Source organism: Petromyzon marinus, chromosome 9, assembly GCF_048934315.1.
Source record: "Petromyzon marinus isolate PM22_M1 ecotype Great Lakes invasive population chromosome 9, UKy_Petmar_22M1.pri1.0, whole genome shotgun sequence".
NCBI lineage: Eukaryota > Metazoa > Chordata > Hyperoartia > Petromyzontiformes > Petromyzontidae > Petromyzon > Petromyzon marinus.
In genome coordinates, this window is record NC_133675.1 from 16,713,606 (window position 1) to 16,736,205 (window position 22,600).

Here is a 22,600-nt window from a genome sequence, read left to right on the forward strand (position 1 = left end):
ACTAATGACTGCGCCACCGCCCCCCACACAGACACACAAGGGAATACCAGCGCAAGTACTCAATGCTTAAATCGCACGCTCGCAATTATTCACAACAGAGAAATTAATGCCGGCTGGAAACAAAAAGATTTACCCACACAAACAAGGTCTGCATTGCATGAACAACAGGGTCGCCCATCATGTCAAAGGTCCACAAGGCATCTAAACATAAAATTTACAGCCCTTTGCCAAACCACTGCTGGCCGAGGGATGTTTTACCATACTTCACCATACTGGTTCGTGTGGTTTGGCGAGAAGTGTGTGGGAGAGGCTGAGGACGAGTTCAGATATCACTCGCCACTCATGTCAGCCATAGCTGTGAATCAAATTCAGTTCACAGATTCATAGTGCAGTGCGCTAACAACTACGTCACTCCACTGGTGCCTACGGAAAATGAATTCCGAGCAGTGAGCCACTATATTTACGAGGATTGGGGATATTTTTTAAGTGGCTTACGTGCGTAGAAGCAAAAAAACGTTATCGCTGCTATTACATTAACAGAGCTAAATCTGGTTAAATGGATTGGAAACATCCGACATCAAGTGGGTTCACAGCACCGCTGCTTATTGGCAACGGAAACCTGAATCTGCCAACAAATTGCACCGTAACCTCTGCTGCTGCCCTCTAATTATCTGCTTTCATTGCCATTTACTGCTGCACTCTGCACGCATAAAGTATCAATGTCGAGAACATAAAAGCTTTAACCTAGTTGAGGCACTGCTCAAACCTTCATTGTGGACAACTTGATATCCACGGCACGTCAAGGGCTTGAGACAATTTGTGCGGAGGATGTCGATAGAAGACGCATCGTGTACGCCGTCCCTCTTGTCTCCTTGTATGTAACAACGTGGCTTTCTACACAACCCTACCCAGTGATGTGAGGACCACAACGGGCCGAGAAACCCCCGACTGCGATTTTACCTCTTACCGGAGTAAACACAACACTACGATAGCCTGCGTTTAAATCCACATGATGAAGATCAAGTCAAATTCCAACCCAGAAAAGCTGGAGGATGGAAAGAATGTCCCTTGTGAATGTACGCTTGTGTCTTCGAGTGCCTGTATGGGTCCGTGCTTGTTCGCATGTAAACATCGAGGAGTGCGTGCCGGGGCCGATAGCAGTATATGGGGCACCGTTGTGGCAAGATAGTTATCTCCCTCGCCTGCATATTTGGAGTTTGCGTGTTCTCCCCACGGTCGCGTAGATTTCTCTCTGGGTCCTCCGGTTTTTCCCTCCACATTTAGAATCAACGTCACGCGTTTAGAGTGTTTGGCTGCTACGAATTTCCACATAAGATACTTCTGCGGCCAGATCGCTTCTGAAAGAGCTAATAGCTCAGTTGGTTGTACATGTTAAAGCAAATAGTAAAAATGTATTGACGCTTGGGTGTCATTGCACAACAGGTCACGTTTAAATTAAATCATATCTTTAAAACATTTAAAGTCCACTTTCAGAAGTTGCGATCAGTCATCTGGTTCCTTGTTGCGTTTTTCTCCTGCCAATAGCTCAACTTAAATGAGACTTTTGTTTAAGAGCACATTCTATGGCATACATTCCATAACGTATACGATGGTGGCCAAAGTATGTGTTACTACACATTCTCCTTTTATCTTAACCATTATTAAAACAGCAACGAACTCCCATTTAATAAATGGAGCAGTCCTTAAGACTCATCTCATGAACATATAGATGGATTCTTATTCTAGCGACCCGAGTTTGATTTTCTGTCCATGCATCACAACGGTGGCAAACGGCGTCAAATAAATACAAGCGTCTACATGCGATCACATCTCGGGGATCTGTACAGACAGAACAGGAAAACGACGGAGTAAACACTGGGTACCGAGCATCTCCAACAATTTAAAATAGCGCAAGGTGGGTACTTGGTACCGCGCGTCAAAATCCACAACGGCGAGAGAAAGACGGCCAAAATCGTGGCGCTGACCACATCACCACTCCCTGCTGCGCCATACCCAGCGACGCTTGCTACCAGCAACTTTTGTCAGTCTGACGCATCAAGTGGAGGAGTGTGTTGCTGACGTGTGTGTGTGTTCAAACGCATGTGCAAGTGTTCCCAATGAATGCAGCGATCAAATTCACAAGTTTGTGATGGATGTAGAAACGCTTTCAATTATATTTGGCTGTCATGGGATATTTTTTTGTTGGTTGCCGTCCAATTATTATGTTTCCCGTTAAGTATAAAATGTCAAAATTGAGCACACATTGTAATGCATACGCCTGGTGGCTTTGTGCAGGCTGCTGTTTTTTCCCATTACGCTGCATGCCAAAACCATTATCTCAGTGTGTTTTACATTCTGTCCTAGACCAGATTATTTATTTTCCATCTGATAGCATATTCCCATCAAATAGAGGAAGACGTTATCGTTTGCTTAGCAAGCAGGTGGTGCACGTACACGATTGAGTTGTTAAGTAAATTAACTTACTAAGTGCCGTGCTCTTGCAAAGCAGACATCTTAAGCTTGGCCTCGTAAAACACCAGCCATTTAAGTTACCAGACCCCGTGCAGAAAGAAACGAATGGAAGAAATGACAAATTGGGGCTCTACGTGGCCCTCAGGTTGCGAAGTGACCATGGCCACCCGCGTGCTCCCGTGTGCACGCAACGCGACGGCGCTTACACCACAGCTCGTAGTAGTAGGTGCAGCAGCCAGACTCTCCGCAGCAGTGGCCCGTGTCGCAGTAGTAGGGCTGCCCCAGCGAGCCGTGGCACAGCTCCCGTGCCTTTTCACACACACACACGCGCACACAAAGGCAGAGCAATCCCATCAAACTGTGGGAAAAGACAAGCTCGACACGGATTCATCCCCGGTTGGGTTCAGCCACGCGTAACGATCCGGCCAAATTTTGGTCGTGTGACCACAGTCCTGCAGGTAAGGTGCAGCCACAACTGAGGAGTGCTGCTATAACGCTTCTGTGACGTGACAGATAAACAGTGGTATTTGGGACACCAATTAACGTCTCACTTGTGGATATTCATGAGAAGCTGGGTGGAACTTTAGCACTTCTCCCTAATTACCACCAATAAGAAAATGACTGCGCTCATATTCCTAACGGTGTTTTAATGAGTTATGAACCCATGGTCATCATTGCTGCCGTTATTACCTCCACTGTCACCACAACCGATGCTGGTCAATGGATGACGGAGTTACAGAAAGCAATGAAGGGGACCATGTCATGAAAATTTGATGTTTTCATTCAGGGTTTGATCAAACAAGAAGCAAGCAGACAGTTGGAGGCTTAATTATAACTGCAATTTAATCATGAATTATAATGAGCCACTTTGAAAAGATGCTTGAAAAATATAGAACAGTCACGTGTAAATGCAAAACATGTTTCTCATCCAAATGTTGCCAGCATTAAGTTAATTTCTCTCGGCTCAACCCAAATCATCATAGACAAAACATTTTTAGTAAACTGCGGTGTGTTTGCAACGTGCCGTCTGTATTTGTTTAGATATCCCGATGTTTTTGTTGTAAAATGCATGGCTATCATTACAAACTAGTGTGACTCCATGGGCATATTCACTTAAAAGTGCTGAAATGGGTTTTGGGCAGCAGCAGCAGCAGCCACTACAAGCAGTGTCCTGACAAACAATGATGCGGAACGAACATCAGCAGTTTCTGAAAGTGAACTCGCTGGCTACAGACGCAAGATTGTCCTCCGGGCCACACAGAAACAGAAACGCACACGCACGTGGTAATCGCGCGGCAGGCTGGCGCGATGGTAACGCTCGTGCCCTCACAGCAAGAAGAGCCTGGGTTTGACTCGTGACTCGGGTACCTGTCTGTGTGGAGTTTGTATGTTCTCTCCTTATTGTGCATGGTTTCCCCTCCAGGATCTTCGATTTCCTCCCATAAAAACACACTGTAGTGAAAAATTACAAGCCAAGGGCTCTATTTAAGATTACGCAAAGAAGCCGCTTCACCCAGCTACTGCGAAAACTTGGCAGGACTCGCCCAAAAAAAAATGTCTCGGGACTCCGCGAGGCTTTCCTGGGTACCCAATCATAAGGCTACGGTGTCACGTGTGTAGCGCTGGCTGTGTGCGCAGTGTTACCACACCAGGCAGGGCCCCGGCTGTCACTGCTCTCCATCACCTTCCCACGCGGCGCCTGCTGCCCAGGCCGGCCTTCCCCCTCCCAGACAAAGCACTAAAGCCAGAGCAACCTTCCCCAAACGCCACTGCCATCTGTGAATTATTTATTTTCGTTTTTTTCATGTTAGCATAGAGTCACATGCAACCCACACCCTACATGTACCCGTGCATTCCCAAACAAATCTGCACGTAAGTGTATACAGCGCGCTATGTACAATGATAAAAAAAATATATATTTATATTTATTTTTTGCCTTTGCACCACATACGCATGATCCTCCGTGACTTCTGGCTGGCCACCGAGCAAAGACTGTTACCGCATCGCATGCACTTCCTTCCGATATTAGAATGCCACTGGAGCTATGCACTTTTAACTTTGGACTGAAAACTCATTTCTTCAAAACTGCTTTGTGTTTAGTTTGTCGACCTTGCCCAAACCTCCAATTAGAACGGTTGGCTACGTACGTGCAAAAGAAGTTCAGCATACGTATGAGAATAGGTTTTACCCTTTCTAGCAATAAAACAGGTGTTAATATTTTGATTTAAAGCTTTCGTGACTGCAGGGATTCATATTCTTGGTTCTTTCGGTAAAGTCACGTAGAAGGGAAAGAATAAAATAATAAAAATATAAAACAATAAAATTCTCTGCTGTGTTTTCACACCTGATGATTGCTTGTGTTGCAGTCGAAACGTCGTGAGAATTTTATTGTTTTATATTTTTATTATTTTATTGTTTCCCTTCTACACGACTTTACCGAAAGAACGAAGAGTAGGTGTTAATATCATTGGAAACCTCATTTGCCACTACTGGCAAATGAGGTTTCCAATGGTGTAAATGCTTACCCCGAGCTCTCATACTCTGATGGTGTATTGTCTTTGAGTTGTGCGCCTTTTGGCGTCTTCTGGTCTAACACCATGTGAGACGAGGCTCTAAAGAAAGCCGTCTCGGGTGTGGACCAATCAATTTCAAGGACAGTGCATACATTAGAGTTTTTTTTTGTTTGCGTTCCGACCGCAGGTATTGTGGCCAATGTAAACATGACTCCTTGCAAAAAAGGTGTCAGTTTTGTTGCCAGATAAAAGGGTAAAAAAAACAATTATCAGGTGTTAATGTTAAAACACCAAATTGAAACCTTTTGCAAGGAATCATGTCTGCATTAACCACATATGATCGTAGTGAACATGCAAACAAAAACATGCTCTGGTAGTATATGCATGCATTTGAAACCGATTGGTCTACACCAGAGACAGCTTTCTTTAGAGCCTAGTCTCACTAACAGTGTTAGACCAGAGTACGCCAAAAGGCGACCAAGCACAAGGACAATGCACTCGGGACATTGAGAGCTCGGGGTGAGAGCAGCTACATCATGGGCCTATATCCCCTTGTACGTACGTACATGATCAGCAGACATCCCACCCGAATCCGGCTGCCCGATTCAGTTTGTTTGGAACTCCAAGGCTATAGACAAATCGTTAAGCAGGGTGGATTTAATGTACAGCACTGCGATGCACATACACGTGCTCTGCCAGTTCAGACTAGCGTTGAGGATTGCTTTATGTTCATGCCTCGAGTCCTAATAATTGTTACTGTAAGCCAATGTTGTGTTTTTCTATGTAATATACGCCTACATACATTTTTTCATACGATTGAGAGTCTCCAATTTGACAGTGTTATTTTCGTTTACAAGCCTGTAAGCCCTGACAGATGGAGGGCTCAGATTAACTGCTGGCTTGTCCGCTCTCACAGGGCGAGGCACAAGTTGCCCATCTGTATAGTGAGGGATATACTTCACGGATGTGCACAAATACAAACAGCCTTCTTTAAGGCCACGCATTCAAAAACATAAAGGCTGGTATGGCCACAGCAGTCTAACACGCACGCACACGGCTTCTCTTGGCTGCTAGGCTTGAGAATCTTCCCGTGTATTTAAAAAAAGCACGCATTGCATGTATATATGTAGAACTTCTTTCAAACTGTACGGAGCCGACATTACTAACGGGAGGTGCTGTGGGGGAAGGCAACAAAAACAAGCAGTTCTAAACAAATTAGTTGATCAATCTAGATTTAAAAGTGGTACACGTGTGCAGTGATGCACGTGGAACTCCGAACCCTGCAACTTGAGTCCATTACCTGGCTACGGCTGACATCAGTGGCGAGTCACGTGGTGACCAGGCCACAGGCCAATTCGTCACCCCCCCCCCCCCGCACTGATCAGCATGCAAGATTCCCATCAAGACCTCCATCCAGCAGTGGATCGACAAGGGCGGCGGCGAGCTTGACGTATCGCACAATGAGCAACCACGTGTGCCGTGCCTGCTTTGGACTGTACGCTAACTGTTGATTTAAAACAGGACAAGAGAAAGGGAGTCACCGCGGGGAATTTTAAGTCCGTTTAATGCCAAACATTGACTCCCATCCAAAACGCAACAGTTTTCGTTTAGCGTTCATCATATCCGTAACGGCGATTCACAATCATTGCCAACGCTTAATTTGGACAACTAATAAACGGAGGCGAGCCGTGCCAGCGATTTGATGCACTGGCCAGCTCCTGGCCACGACAGAGCAGCTGGACGTGGTGGGGTCCCGGCAGCGACACCACAACACAGCAGCAGCAGCACGCCTGTCATAGTACAGCAGCACCACGCCTGCTGTACTACAGCAGCACCACGCCTCCTGTACTACAGCAGCACCACGCCTGTCAGTACAGCAGCAGCACCACGCCTGCCGTAGTACAGCAATCGGCATCTCGACGCCGACATCGCCCGTTCAGAAGCAACCAGGATCCGTCAAACACGCGATAAATCACACGTGTGTGCTGCGAGGACGTCTGGCCCCGAGAGTTTAAACTGTGCGGAAACGTCGCCTTAGTCGACGTGCACAGAGGCATGAGACCGAGGAACACAATTATCACGCCCCACACGCCGCCCTCGCTGCGGCTGGGAGGAGGAGCGGTGTTCGTGGAGACCCTGGCCATGCAGGACAGGACTCGCGGCTTCCCACATCTGCTCGGGGGGTTTCACCAATAACGGCCTCGTGAACCGTGTGGGTTGGCTCACAGCCACGCAGCTGTTGGGAAAGGAACGATCAAGTTACCACAATAAACAACGCTAGCTGGACGATGTTTTACATTTGTCGGTTTGATGCGTTTATTCGGGATGTGCATTCATTATTTTTCATTCCACAAAAACTAGGTCAGTTGACCACCAGAGAAAATGTCAACCACAATACTTCAATATTTAGTTTTACTTGTGCCCAAAACCTCGACAGTATGCAAAGATGGGTCAAATAACCCGCTTGCTGTACTGCAACCTCTTGGCCACCCTGCAGTCCTCATCATAGCACACCATGAACTCTACCGCCAAAGCACCCTGCACAGCAAGCACGGGCCAGTGTGCTCGGCGAACACGCAGGAATGCTAGACAATGCACTTCGGATGTTTCGTCCGCTCTGTATCAATGTAGATATTCACATTCACAGATTTATCAATCCAAATTGACATTCGGTCAGAGCTCCATGGTGTAGTTAGAAATAACACGCAGAAATTATCGAGCATACATAGATAAAAAAGTATTACTTAACAAGATTAAGTCATACAAGATTAGAGTCCCATGAAGACTAGAGTCGTGGATATTGTTTCTTTTGCGAGAACAGCCACGTGCACTACGAGTTAGAAAATCATTGCAGTGTTCTTTCGTGGAATTAATTTCAAACGTCAGATTATGACACCATCACACACAATGGCCTACTTTTGCGAGTGAGGTCACACTCTTTAAATGACTGGGCGGGTTGCAGAAATCGGAACTGCTGGCCGTGAGCAAGCCACGCTCATCTGTGAATGATCCCCGAACTGTGGGGTCATCCACCCAGACAGTGTATACATGCACCGTGTACACATGCAGCGCGGACACCATCATGTGTCTAGCCAAGTGATGATCGCGCTGATCGCAGAGATTTTGCAGCCGCTTGAATGTGGGTCACAGCGAGACGCGGTGGTATCGGAACGGGTGGGCATGCTTCATAAAATTACAACGATTGATTTGGACATAGTTTGCTAAACGAGTCAAAATGCATATTCATTGTACACCCTGCTCGACTGTACCCACGTGAACCACACAAAAGGCAAAGATCCCCCATATAGCCTGAACATACTTCTGGGGCAAGTGCTCTTAGCGAGCACCTACGAAGGCCGGCACGGCACAGCACACGAGGGCGTCGTGTAGCCAACACCACACCCAGCCGCCTTTGTCTCCCCAGTGCTTATATTTACTACACACCGCACCAAGTACTCATTTAGAACCAAGCCGATCTGGAGGCCGAGGGCGGCTTCGGATAATTATCACCAAAGGTTTGCCATGAGCGGGAATAGAACTTGGGTTGCCGGGTTCGTAATGCAGTGAGCCAACCACTGCACCACTGCTCCCCACACACGTGAACCACACACACACACACACGCCTTCATTCAGCACTGGATTGATCATGGCTAATTATGAGTTTTACAAAGTTTGACCATTTTCATTTGACAATAGTTGTTACTCCAAAAAATCATACATTGCCAGGAGACCACGAGCAGCAATTCTTATCAACACAGTCCCCACACATGCTACACGAATAACATCACACTACTGTTGTATATGCCGGACACAGTATACGCCATTCCAGGCTGCGTTACACAGTGCATGCCATGCCGAAAACTGCTACAAAGCATACAACCAAGGCTAAAAATATCAATCAACTGTAAAACGTCGCCTGAGCATTGTGGGAGGTACCCCCCCCATCCCCCGCCTCCCTGGAGAGAAGTGACGCAAATGGAACTGGCCACTTCTACGATGCCAAGCCACGCACAGCACATCCCGCCAGCCTGATCACTGTGGCACATCCTGCCACCCCGATCACTCGCCACTCCGCCGGGATTACGTCTTGCTTAACATTCTCCCGTGCGTTTGCATTGCTTGTAACCGCAAAAATAAGATCTACTCAAGTCCCTGGTCCGTGTCGTCCCATTTTACAGACGACCTTCTAAATTGCATGACAGGATCGTGAGAGATGCCGGCGGCTTGGGAGAGAGGGCCTTCATCCAGGAGTGGATTGACCAAAGGTCAAGAAATAAAATGAGGCATTCTGGGATATCTCTGCTATTTTATGGTTTCTGGAGGAGTGCTCATGAGTTGTCGTCACTGTCGCCATCGCGCGGCCTCAGCGCATCGCTCTTCTGCGCCAAAGGAATGTTATCCTCAGCAGACATTTAAGCTATTCCGAGTCGGAGGCATAAACATCAACAAGTGGACGACATTCTACAACGTCAACACAACTGAGGACGCAGAGGGCAGAATGATAAAGTTCCAAACGCAGGGAGGGAAACACCACATTCAACTTGCAACATCAAAACCTTCACCTTTCAGATACTTTATAACACTTTTTATTTTTTTTTTCTAAAAATCAGTTTGATTAATTACAAATGCCAGAAGAGTTATCTAAACAAAGAGTTCAGTGTAAGGTATTGGGAGTAAGAAAAAAACCCCCATGGCTTTGCAGGGAAACAAGTCCAGCGTGGCCAATTCACTTTCTACCGTTTCACACAAACGCTCTTTCTATTCGCCGACAGAAAAGCTAGAGCACCTGCGCATGTTTTAAATACAATATTCCCCTTTCATAGACTTGTTTTTTTAAACATTACCCGACCTTCATTTTCTTTCATGCGATATAACAAGCACCACCACACCCGCTAGGACCGCACAGGCATGGCTACAGGCCGAGGATAACAGCACACACCAACTTCCTCGTGCGCGCCACTCGCCCGGCATTTGTTTCAGCAACGGGGGACCTTCGAAAGAACGTTTCAAAGTGACTTTCACAGCGATCAGATTTTTTTTTTACTTGGACTGAGAAGGCAGTGACAATTATATTTAAATTTTCATGCAAATGTGACAATGGTCGTGCAAAAACAAGGGCAGACTAACCACTTAAAGACACTCGCTGTAGAGATAAGTAAACCATTCTCTCAACCTTATCCTCGCTCCATCGGCACCAAGGGGACATCTTTTCTATTCAGGTCTCTGTGCAGCATCTTCACACGAGTCACATTTACACGGGATAACATTTAAATTTTATGCTGTTGTTGTTATGACCACACTAACATTTCTCAATCTAATCTTAAAAAGGAAAGCTTTCACATTTCCTCCCCAGCCAGCAAAAAATCCACAACCTCCCCCAGCCCAAAAAATCCCCATAAAACAGAGAAAAATGTGAGAAATGTTAAAAACAAAAACGTTCAACCTTTTAAGGCAGTTGAGAAACTGAAGGCCAAGTACTCGCATCCCACCGAGCTTGTCAATAAGTGGTGGCCGGGTGACGGAGGCCAGAGTGCTCCAGCGGCACCGGTGAGGGATTGAATCAGCTCCTGGCCGTGATTCAAGCGGGTTCTAAAAAGTGGAGCAAGTTGATCGTCTGTTGGGTCATCAAAGACTGCACCAAAAAGATTTACCTACATTTGGTTTCGGACTTTATTTGGGGAAAAAAAGAACAAATATTGCTTGGATTGTCACGCAAGCACAATGACAATCCCATTGCAGAGCACAGGGGGAAAGTGCGCCCCCTGCTGAGTAAAGGGCGAGAAATCCACTTGAAGGATTTCTCCGGCGAAGTCGTGCTAAATGTCTCTTCCATGAGCCATCGCCTTCAACAAAGGGACTTGCGGCCACTGCGAGATTTCGAATAGATTTATCCTTTCCGTGATGACACAATACCGCCGAGAAAAGACAAACAGCGATGAAAAAAAGCTTCAGGCATTGCCTGAGTCGTTAAACAAGTGCCAGTTTTGCCAGCATTGGTTCAAACGAGCCGGACTAGACACTGCATGTCAAAACTGGTACAGTTTCCTTGCGTTCCACCAATGCTTGCTCAATTATTGCCGATTGGATGCGCAAACAGCACTGTTGTTTTTTTAAGTGGAGGGACAGAAATAGGTCAAGTGGCAAAATGTCCGCTTATTGAACCTGTTACTCGCAAGGCCCGCGATTTGCATCGGGGCCACACGGCTGGGATGGAGGGTGGCGTCGGCGCAACGGATGAACCCGGCTCCACGCCGTGCGGGCGACGTCACCACGCAGATGTGCGCACTTGCCTGCCCACGCGCGAGCCGGCAAAAACAACTTTTATTATAACGCAATGACATGATGAATGTAGTTATAGTTTGAGCATTTTTGCCTGGAGGAGTTCTACTGCACCAAGTACATGACGAACCCTTGGCCACGCACGCACGGCTCCTCGCCTGCCCGGCCGCCGCACCTGCAGAGTTCCCAGGGCAGCTGCACGCGCCATCAGGGCACTGTGCGGGGGGGGGGCACGTCACCCGTTCCCTGCCAAGCGGTGGGGTCCTACGAAATCGCGTGGCATTCCAGCTGCACGTGTATAAACACAAACAGGATTAAATGCACACTTTATGTACCAGCGCTGCCTGTGGCTCTTCGGTAAAGAGCAGTGAGCAAAAGCGTGGAACGAGACACTACGCCCACCATTATCATAATTGACCCATGATACAATGTTTTTTTTTATAGATCAGAAACCGGCTCTCCTCGGTGTTCCTGTAAACGCGGACAGTTGTCGATTGTAGACTGTGCAGGTGGCAACGTCCAGGTCTTCACAAACCCGCACTGACCAGCAGCATGGGGAGGATACTCATCCAGCAGCGGATAAAGAGGTGTACATGTGTATAAGATAGGACGTTGATAGAAGATCAATGCGCCTATTGGGTTGGCGTGGGAGTTCTGTTTGACAATGTATTTATCAAACACTGTACTCTAAATGCACGTTAAGAACCAACGTGCATTTCCAGAACTTTGCTGCTATAAATGACCACAAGGTAAGCCACTTTGATGAGCTAATATTTGCGGCCAGATCGCTTCTGAAAGAGCTACGTAGCTCAGTGGGCCTGACCTGGAAAAACTTTTTTTTATGCTAAGTTTAATAAAATAGCACAATGTACGCAATATCAACGAGTGCAATCTCAGCCGAGTCTCTCACAGAGGGCGGGAGGCGAGTGTGGTGCTCCGTGCTGGGTGGGAGGCAGCCGTGTCGGGGAGGGCTGTGGAGGGTGCTTGTCGTGGTGTCGTGACGGGGTTTCACGGCACAAGTGTGTGGTGAGCACTGGTGCAGCGGTGTAGCGCTACTAACCCAGCGACGATTATCTGAACCGGTCCTGGGCCTCCCCTAGGTCTACACAGCCTCAAATGCGTACCTGGTGCGGTCTGTAAAGATCACCACCTCAGGAGATGAAGGCAGTCGGGCATGGTGTTAATCACCCACCCCCTCGTGTGTCGTGCCGGCCTTCGTAGGTGCTCCCTAACAGCATTTGCCCCAACAGTCTGTTAAGGCTATACAGAGGATTTTGATAGGAGCGGGGGGGGGCTGTGGTTAGCGTGCAGCAGAGCTGTGACCCTTGCGACCGGAGTTCGATTCTCAGCCAGTTGTGAATAACAAAAAACCCTGCAAACGCAATCACAGCCAAGCATCAAAAACGCGTAACGCCGGGGCCACGTTTCACTCAAGTGCTACCGCAGCTTTGGCGTGCCAATGTCCGTGCAAAACAAGTCGATTTCAAAATGGATTTCTCCACCTTAATATGTGACACCTTTATGGAGAAAAAAAAAGCCATGCCACTCTGGAAGGGAATTACAGAATTGAGTAGCAAAGCGAGCCAGCGCTTTATCAGCGATAAGCAGGAGGCTGCAACGCGAGTTGTCTATTTGCGGATCCGAGTGCCCTTCTCGGAGTGCAAACATGAAGCAAATTGGTCAGACAGCCGGGGTGCCACGTTGAAATGCACATCTCTTCAGAGATGGCAAGTTGATGCACATCCAACAGAAGCTACGCAGTGACAATTCAACGGTTTGCACTAAATGAACCAGGCTGCCGATCCGTGCCCCCGATGTAAAAGCATTCAGCTGGTAAGCATGTAAACCAGCAGCACGCATTAGTCAATTAGAGATGAGCCTTTTGCCCATCCAAGGACGGGTGTATTTCAGTAAATCTGAAACTTGCAGCCGAAAAGCAGACCGCGACGTGATATTCAGTGCATCAATGCCTGTGCAATTTGTAAGGCCACGGTGACAGACTTATTTAATTTTAAGGTTATAATCCCTTGTTCATTATGACGTCCTTTTTACTTTGACGTCTCAACAGCGTGACGGAGATGGCGTGACGGAGATGGCGTGACGTGAGGGTTCTGCCTTTGTAGCGAGGGTTGCGAGTTGACGCCGAAGAGGGGGGAGGAGGCGCCTCGGCCCCCCATGTGGAGAGACGTCAGCCGCTAATTATTAATGGTGGGGGGGGGGGGGTGTTCATTCGGAAGATGTCACCTGTTCATGATTATTAATGTGGGGGGCTGTTCGATGAGGTGACGTCTTGCACGGGACACAGACATTCTTGGCTCATTAGAGTAGTAAATAAGACAAAACAGGCTCCAGATGTTAGGATTATTTTAGCATTGCAGGTTGTAAGTCACGTGTAATATAGCGAGGTCAATTCTGCAATGCTAAAGATTTTAATATGAATCAGAAATTAACAGTATCAAGGTTGGCCCCAACTGCAACTTATAATTTTCAGCTACTTGTGAATCCACTGCTAGATGAAGATCTCTCCGTGCCACGTTAGTCATGGGTGATGCTTCACCATGCTAGTCTGCACAGGTTGGTGAGTAGGAGGCCCAAGTCAACCTCAAGTATCACTCGCCAATAGTGTCAGCTTGTGACCAAGAATTGAACTCTCGTCGCTGGGGACAAGGTGCAATATGCAAACCACAATTCCACTGCTCCACGCAAACTAAGATTAATCCCTCCAATTAAAACTAAAGTGTGTTACAGCGTATATGTTAACACAACCAAACTAGAAGATGCTCAAATGTTTGCACAGAAAACGTCAAAGTGATGAAATAAATATATGCACACGAGTCACATGATCCTTTCACGAGGTGTTTGTAGCGTATCACTTACAACTATTGCAATTACTGCTTAAGTGGCGCAAAAACGAGAACAGCAATTACATGCAGTTTTGAATTGTTAGAATGCAACACGATGGGGCAGCAAGAGCATAGCGCCCTGCATGTTGAGCCGGCAAGCCAAAAGGCCGGCAATCTTGTTTCCTGCCCCTTGGTTTCACGCCCCAGGACATTCTTCGTAGACGTGACATCCGTAACGGATAAATACAGGCAAATGCTTGCGAAGCGAGCCAGTTGCTTGCTCGACGATTATACCAGCTGTCCGTTAAAGCGATGGATGAACCGCACTGCTCAAGGTGAACATGAAACATACATCTGCATTTTATTAACTGTCGAAGGTTATGCAACATTTGAGCATTTGTCATCCTAAAAAGAGATGAGCAAGCAAAGACAACTGCCTCATTTTGAACATTACGCTCTGACGACCCACAATTAAGCATTTGCGACATTGATCAGTGGCCCGTGTCACATCGCGCGCATCGAGATGGCAATACTATGATACTTGCTACGATACTAGCTCCACAATCATCATGTCGTCAGTTTTTCAAAATATCATCATGTTGTGCTCATCGATGGTCGTTTGATTTTTCTTTAATATTCCATTTCCTCATGAAATATTTACGAGAACGCTAATGTTCATGATAATTAATACATAAATAAACGATCACCAATTAAATCGATGCCCTCTAAAATGGTTTCCTTTTTCAGCAATACTAAGTGTGCAGTATCAGCATTGTATATTTTGAGAGTTTCCGTAAGAGGCAAACGTCATTGCCTCTGCGAGAACAAGACTGCTGCTCGCCTGAAGTGACCCGCTGCCACCACGTGGTGCTGCCTGGAGGCGTCCAGTGGACGATTCAGCACTAGGGAGTTGGGGCAGAGGTTCATCTTTCCGTGCCCATAAGAACGCGAGACCTTCTGGCTGCTCTCGATGGAGATGGCTGCATGGCTGATGCGCACATTTCAGAATTGCAATTGCAGCCACTCACAACATGGCCTCCGATTAAATGATCAATTGCGGTTCGAGGCTTTTAAAAATGCGAGTAGGTGTCAACGAAGCAATAACCTGACGTCGTATTACATCGCAAGGTTTATGCTTTCGTAGAGCCGAATGTGGTGAAACTAAAAATGTTTACCAAATGTTTGGTTCAACCATACATTGGGTGTATCCTTAAATCCAACTTGCATGTGAAGACCTCACTGTATGAACCATGCCCGTCACCGTTATGGCATTCTACAGTCGACAGAGGACTTTCCCATCATCACAAACGAGACTTTTAAAGTTTTCCTCATGAACTTGTATTAATATTTACGCTAAGCCATGACCTCCGTTGACTTGCACTACAATGGTCACGCCATTAGGGTCCCGACACTGCATAGTGACCTGCCGATTCTGCTGGACCTTGACAGTTCACAAATCGCAAATTTTGAACGCGCAAGCAAAATTTTCTCCTTCAGACCACTTCCGATTCAAAGTCCCCACGTGCTCTCCCACCACGAACGGAAATAAATAAAGGAAGAAAAAAAAACCCTGCAAATGTTTAACTCCACTGTAACCTACGTTGCCAGGTCGTGTAACTGTTTATTTATAAACACTAATCATTAATCTCATTACCTCAAACTGTTTGTAGTCAGAGTCCCGGTAAGCAGCAGCTCCAGACAAATAAGTATAGAAGTGTTGGTGTGCTACATAATTGCACACGTCATGGGCATGTTTCTGCAGGTTCTGCAAATGCAAAGCCTGCGTGTCACAAATGCAGCAGAACTTATTCCAGTAGTCACTCGTCATGCGTCACTGCACGCGGTTTCTCGGTTGGTTTTACCTTGCTTTGGTAGACACCGAGATAGCGACTTCCCAGCACATTCCTTTTCGGTTTGCAATACAGTATGCGGTTACCGTCGGGTATTTAATTTCAGCTGCGGGCACGATACCAAGTGAACGTTTGTTAGTTTTCCGCAAAAAAAAATCCATGGGGGGGGAGGAGGGAAGGGACCGATGGCGTTTATGGTCCACAAGCAAATGTTTAAAATGTGTGATATTTCCCGCGACGCTCGCACAATCGCAAGACTGTGAACATCTACGCACCACGAGCTGTAACAAAGGAGAAGACACGTGGCCGGGGCTAAAGCAGCTACAGCGACAAGCCCACTGGAGCGGTGCAAACTGGCACCGAGGTTGTGCAACACACAACGGAGGCATACAGCAGGCAGCAGGCTATACGGCCGACTTTTGGGTCGGGACCAAGGAAGAAGCGGCATTGCTAAACCATCAATGCCTGTGCAAGGTACGCCATGCACAGCCCTTTGGTCAATCGAATGCTCGATGAGAGCCTCCCCCACGCGAGTCGTCTTGGGGGTTTATTTGATCACAAAACCTTACCGCACTGCTCTGAAGAAATTCTGATTATTCTACATTTGTAACCCATGCCAAAGCGCTGCGACTTTAAATGGCTGATATGAACAATACTGAGCGGACCCCACATGGAGTGGGACAAACGCGTGGAAGAAGATGTTTACAATACTGGGGGCACTTCCCAATATATAATGCTCGTTCAAGTGACAAGTTCACTAATAATGTTTTGAAGGTTTCAGGCTGGTTTCCATTTTACATAGATGTTTCTTATCATTTAACATCCAACTCATTAAACTATACAATGCAATACACTATATACATTATATATAGACCAGAGCCTTTAAATCTCCCCACCGTGACATATCAATATCATCACAAGTAACAAACACGAATGAATAACCTTTACGACACCACCACGCTTCAGATCGTGTCTCACATACCGACATGGAATGGGATTTTTATAATAGGCACTGATGCAGGCTCGGGTCTTCCCGGGACCTCTGGAACATTTCTCCCATCATCGTCAGCCATGGTCAATCCACTGCTGGATGAAGGCCTCCAAAGCCAATGCAGCTACCTCTCACGATCTTGCGATGCAACGATCCATCGGGCATTGCACAATGATGTTTACAATGAACAATGTTCTCAACAGTTCATTCAACAGTGTTACTCCATGCTTGATGATGTATGCCACCCTTCTAAATGGCTTTGTAATCTCAGGCATTAAACATTAATGCTGAAAGCCAAATGAGGCTTCCTCTGGCTCCGTGTGTATACAGTACTTGTGCAGTGGTTTCTTGTCTGCACATGCATGGCATCTAAATATGAAACAATCAATGTCACAACGCCCCATGCGCTGTTGACTTTCTAGCAGCAGACGCAATTCATCAATATAATTTTTTATGGTCACCAAATCCTAATTCCACAGCTGCTGAGAAGGCACACGCCCAGAGTATGTCATTTTTAACAGCCAAACTGCCCGCCAAGCGGCCTGCACAAATACTGACCATCCAGGAAACGCCCAAAGCCAGCAGAGGGGATGTTGCAGGAATTTGTATCGTGTGGTGGTGCTGCGTCCGATTAGAACACTGAAGGGTAGGACACTGGAATGTGTAAACCATTCACAGCACTGAGTTAGGTGAAGGCAAAGATGCCAATGTGTGAGCGTGTACGTGAGAAATATAACGACTACGAGCAAATTAGACGTTTACACTGCCACCACAACGTGTACCGAATCGTTTGTCATTAGATTATTTAAATTATTGCATGATGTATTCAAATGTGTATCCTTGATAGCGACAGTACAAACCACACAGTACACACACGAGACCCACGTGGTGGGGATTGGAGTGCTGCTGCAACTGGTGCGTGATAGAATCCAGGGGGTCCACCACACTCCTCGTGCGGGACCCAACTCGGATGCCCGCGATAAGCACGCAGAAGCGTGACAGTGTCACGTGTGATGTTGCGCGACTTGTGTTCAAGGACATGGCCATGACTTGCAAGCAAAGGCTCAATCTACAACTATATGAACGTGCACAACTACTAGAGCTTTTTAAAGTGCACCTCATTAGCCACGGAGATAGTCCAAGGGGGGGGAGGTGGGAGACGAGGTAAGAGCTCACCGGCCAAGCGACCGTGCATCGGCCGAAAACAACCGTAGCGCCCGAGTTTATTTCGGCGTCACTCGGAGTGCGCGACATTCCCCTGCGGCGATTTATTTGTAAACGCCACGAAAGAGCACCACGAAGCAACAGGGCCCCAAAAGTTGCCGGAGCGTTCAATCTTGATTTGAAGCTTGCGTTTCGCTTTCCTCAGAAATCGTGACGATCCAGTGCCCGTAATCCCAGCCCTAAGGTAGAAGCTCGGCAAATAAAACAAGTTATAGCTAAAAACAAGTCATAAATAAAACAAGTTAGAGATCCGCGAGCCGAACCAGGCGTGCAGAAGACCCGGGAGGTGTTTTTTTTTAATTAAATCGCCTGTGCCTACTAAACATGAGTTGCGATCGCGGCTTTCAAGACCACTCCAAAGGTTTCAGAACGCGCCATCAAGTTGCCTCATCAAAGGTGGTCCCCCCCAGCGGGTTTGTTTGAGATTCTCATTAACTTTTGTAACAATTTTACTAGAAATACAAATACGAGTCTCAGCAAACGAAACATCGGGCAATTTACAACAGAGATAAAACAGGTCCGACTACTGGTCCATTGCACAAACCCTACAAACCTGGCCGTGCTGTACACACCAGCAATGCGTCGCTGTGGTGGATGTGCAATGTTGACACACCACGGGGGGCCGCCGTTACTTGAGGAGTCTCTTGCGACTTTAAAAAGGAGGCACCTATGAGATGACCCGGATGCCACGGGACGTCTCTCGGGCAGACGGAGCGATGGAATCAGTTCACGCGCAGGTGCCGGCTGGATGGACCGTGGCGCTTCGCCGTCTTTTGGCGAGGTGAGGGCAGCGGCCTGAGGAGGCCTTCATCCAGCGGTGGATTGATCATGGCTGCCGATGATGCATTCCCAGACAGATTCTGTGCGATGGCTTAATGGATGAGAGTCGTTTACGTTTTGCACCTTTCAACCAACGCGTTATTGGTATTTTATCTACTGCGAGGTTAACTTGTGGATCACATTTTACGTTCGTAACATGACCGGCATACTGAAAGATAGCGACGTGGGGGGTGAGATGACTTGTTACTTTTATACATCTTGTTGCCACAACCAGTTTTACGCGGGTCAGGCCAGTAGTGTGGGGGTCGTGGTGGGGGATAACCACTCGACTCGTTTAAACAGAGCCCGCGATGAGAAGCCACAACGGCAAAGCCGTTCCCGGCAACAGTGACAACACAAAAGAGGTTAAGAACGACACCTTCACGATGACATCAAACAAAGTCATTTCAACGCAACCACCACAGACACGTGTAGAGATTTATAAGATAAAAACATTCCAAAACCTATCTTTAGTAAAACACTTAAAAACATTGCTTTAATAACATCACATAGCTATTTTGCAATCATTGACCTACACTTGATTCCTCACGAATAAAAAAAAAACTTACGTAAATTATATGTATTAATCTTGATCACTTTGACTTTTAACTGTTTTGTCAGATACTCATTATCTATCAAGGGTAAACTGGTCAAATGTCAATTCATATAAGACAATATGTCGAGTTCACATGAATGTCTCTCCACATTAAAAAAAGATATAATTTACACAAACTGCGGCCTTTTGGGAGTGCGTAATTTCAACAGCATTGATTCAACGCAAGTCAACTCTGGACCGGTTTCAACATTCAGTGTCTCACGAGGAGCCAGGTTCTCTTGAACCAATGCGAAGGTAAACAGCCCGGTGTTACAGGCACGGAGCCTCTCTCCAAGACGTGGGTTCAGCAGTGCGAGTGCGACCTCCAACTGCCTCCAACTGCCAGGACCTTCAACTGCCAAGACGTGGGTTCAGCAGTGCGAGTGCGACCTCCAACTGCCTCCAACTGTCAGGACCTCCAACTGCCAAGACGTGGGTTCAGCAGTGCGAGTGCGACCTCCAACTGCCTCCAACTGCCAGGACCTCCAACTGCCAAGACGTGGGTTCAGCAGTGCGAGTGCGACCTCCAACTGCCTCCAACTGTCAGGACCTCCAACTGCCAAGACGTGGGTTCAGCAGTGCGAGTGCGACCTCCAACTGCCTCCAACTGTCAGGACCTCCAACTGCCAAGACGTGGGTTCAGCAGTGCGAGTGCGACCTCCAACTGCCTCCAACTGCCAGGACCTCCAACTGCCAGGCGAGGCCACCTCCAGCACCTCGCTCTGCCACTGGCCACAACGCCAGCCCAGTTGGTTTTGATTGCTACCCAGTAAGGGAATGTTCTCCCGGGGTCATTCACCAGGCTGCAGTGAAGAGGAATATGGAAGGTGGACAAGTCAAATGGAGAGGTGGGGAAAGCGAATAGGGAGGGCACAAAGTCATTACAAGATGTGTGGGAATGCAGTAAAAATAACTATAAATTAACCTTATGGCAGTAAGAACTTGATATGGCACTTTCGTGATTGCAGGAATTACTCTTTGTTTTTTTTCGGTAAAGTCACGTAGAAATAATAATACAATTACATAATAGCATACGACGTTTCGATTGCAACGCAAGCAATCATCATCAGGCATAGAAGAGCTCAATTTAAGAGAGGAAGCACAGAACCGCATATTTATATACAGACACCTAAGTAGAGGGAGTTAACACAGACACAAAGAGAGACAACGTATGGAGCAGAGAGAGAGGTATCAAGTCTGTGTCTTTGCGTTGTCTCTGTATCCGTGTATGTGTCTTGCCTCTCTCTCAAATGTCACACTTAACTTAAGTTTGTGTCTCTGTGTTGTCTCAACCTGTGTTTCTGCCTATGTGTCTACGTGTACGTGTCTTGTCTCTCTCCACAGTCCTTGTGGGCATGCTAATCTGATTGTGCCCCTCCCCCCTCCCCACGCTGCGTCGGTGTGTGTGTGCCTTAACTTGCTCTGATTTTGTGCCCTCCCCCCTCCCCACGCTACGGCGGCATTTGTGTGTGTGCCTCTACTTGCTCCAAGTCAGTCCCTGCTAATTTGTATCCCTTTATCTCTCAGTCTCCGCCCCCCCTCCCTCTATTTAAGGCTTCGACACAGAAGCACTGTTTCACTGTGTCCCATGTGTGTCTCTCTCTGCTTAGATGTCTATATATGTGTTTGCGATCTGTACTCCATCACTCTTAACCTATAATTTAGCAATCTTTGAAATAACGTAATCAGTCAGACCATGCGTTGTGTTTTGACCGACCCTCTGTGTTGCATTATATTTTCCAAATTTTACTAAATCTTGTTCGATTTGATGTGCTTCTCCATCTCTCTGTCTCCCCTACATGCTAAGGCCTCGACACAGAGATCCTATCTCTGTGCTCCATACGTTGTGTCTCTGTTAACTCCCTCTACTTAGGTGTCTGTATATATATCTGCGGTTCTGTGTTTCCTCTCTCTCTTAAATTTAGCTCTTCTATGCCTGATGATTCCTTGCGTTGCAATCGAAACGTCGTATGCTATTATGTAATTGTATCATTACTTCTTATTTCTACGTGACTTATGGCAGTACCCCGGTGTACCATTAGTACCCCCGACTCATCTCGACGAGCTGTACACTACGATGCACCACCATTATGGTGCGTATGAGCGTTCAGGGTTTCGGCGCAATCGTCCTCGCTGCGTTTCGACATCGTGGAGTGGCACAGATTTCGGGTTGATTGGTACCCCAGTCGAAGTGAAGCACACCCCTGGAAAAAAGTGTCCCAGAAATACAATATTTAATTGCCTCGGCCATTTTGTATTATTTGGTACCCTGGGGTACAGCCATAAGGATCAAATAACTGAAATAGACTGCACTTGGGAAAGGAAAGGAATCGAAATATTTTTTGTAAATCTTAACGAAACTGACCACACTAGATAAAGGATACACGTGTTGGCCCAGTGTTTTCCGATTTAAAATTATCTAAATCAGCTCGCAGATTCTGTTAATTGAACAGGACTGTTCAATTCGAACGCTTTGATCAATCAGTGAAATGTAATTATCAATACAGTAAAAGTAACAAATAACACTGCCAAGGATTTCTGACGACACATGCTAAAAAGGTTTTAAGGGAGATATAAAACAAACGATTAAGACCAATAATTTGACAAAGCCAGTACGCAATGTCTCAGTGGATGGCCAGTAATACGTGAAAATAAAAAGCATCTTATCGCCAACATAGAACAGGATTCAAGTCAATTCACCAATAAGCTTGCTGGAAACCACACGACTGTTCCTGAATGCATCTGCTATTTTGTATTTGCACTGTGGCTCAACTTGGCCGCCATGCATTGTGATGAATACTTCATCACTTTGTACCGACAGCAAGGTCACACCATTTATATTTATAGTCGACTACGGTCGTCACAGCATATAGGCCGTTAATAGAGGGGACACAAGAACGACATGTGCACTCATGCTCAGCACCTTGATGAAGGGTGCACATTCATACTCTTTGGTTCTATTCGGTAAAGTCACGTAGGTAAAAAATAAAACAAAAATCACGTTTCGGCCACAA

The 22,600-nt window shown here is 46.8% G+C and overlaps 1 protein-coding gene across 1 annotated transcript in view; it reads right to left on the minus strand.

Moving 5' to 3' along the window:
• The window catches only part of LOC116940434 (uncharacterized), a 38,767-nt gene that overhangs the window by 3,323 nt on the left and 12,844 nt on the right, over window positions 1-22,600 (minus strand). The window contains exon 2 of the mRNA XM_032950261.2: window positions 2,679-2,781. Coding sequence (XP_032806152.2) covers window positions 2,679-2,781 — 103 coding nt within the window. The remainder of the gene's footprint in view (window positions 1-2,678; window positions 2,782-22,600) is intronic.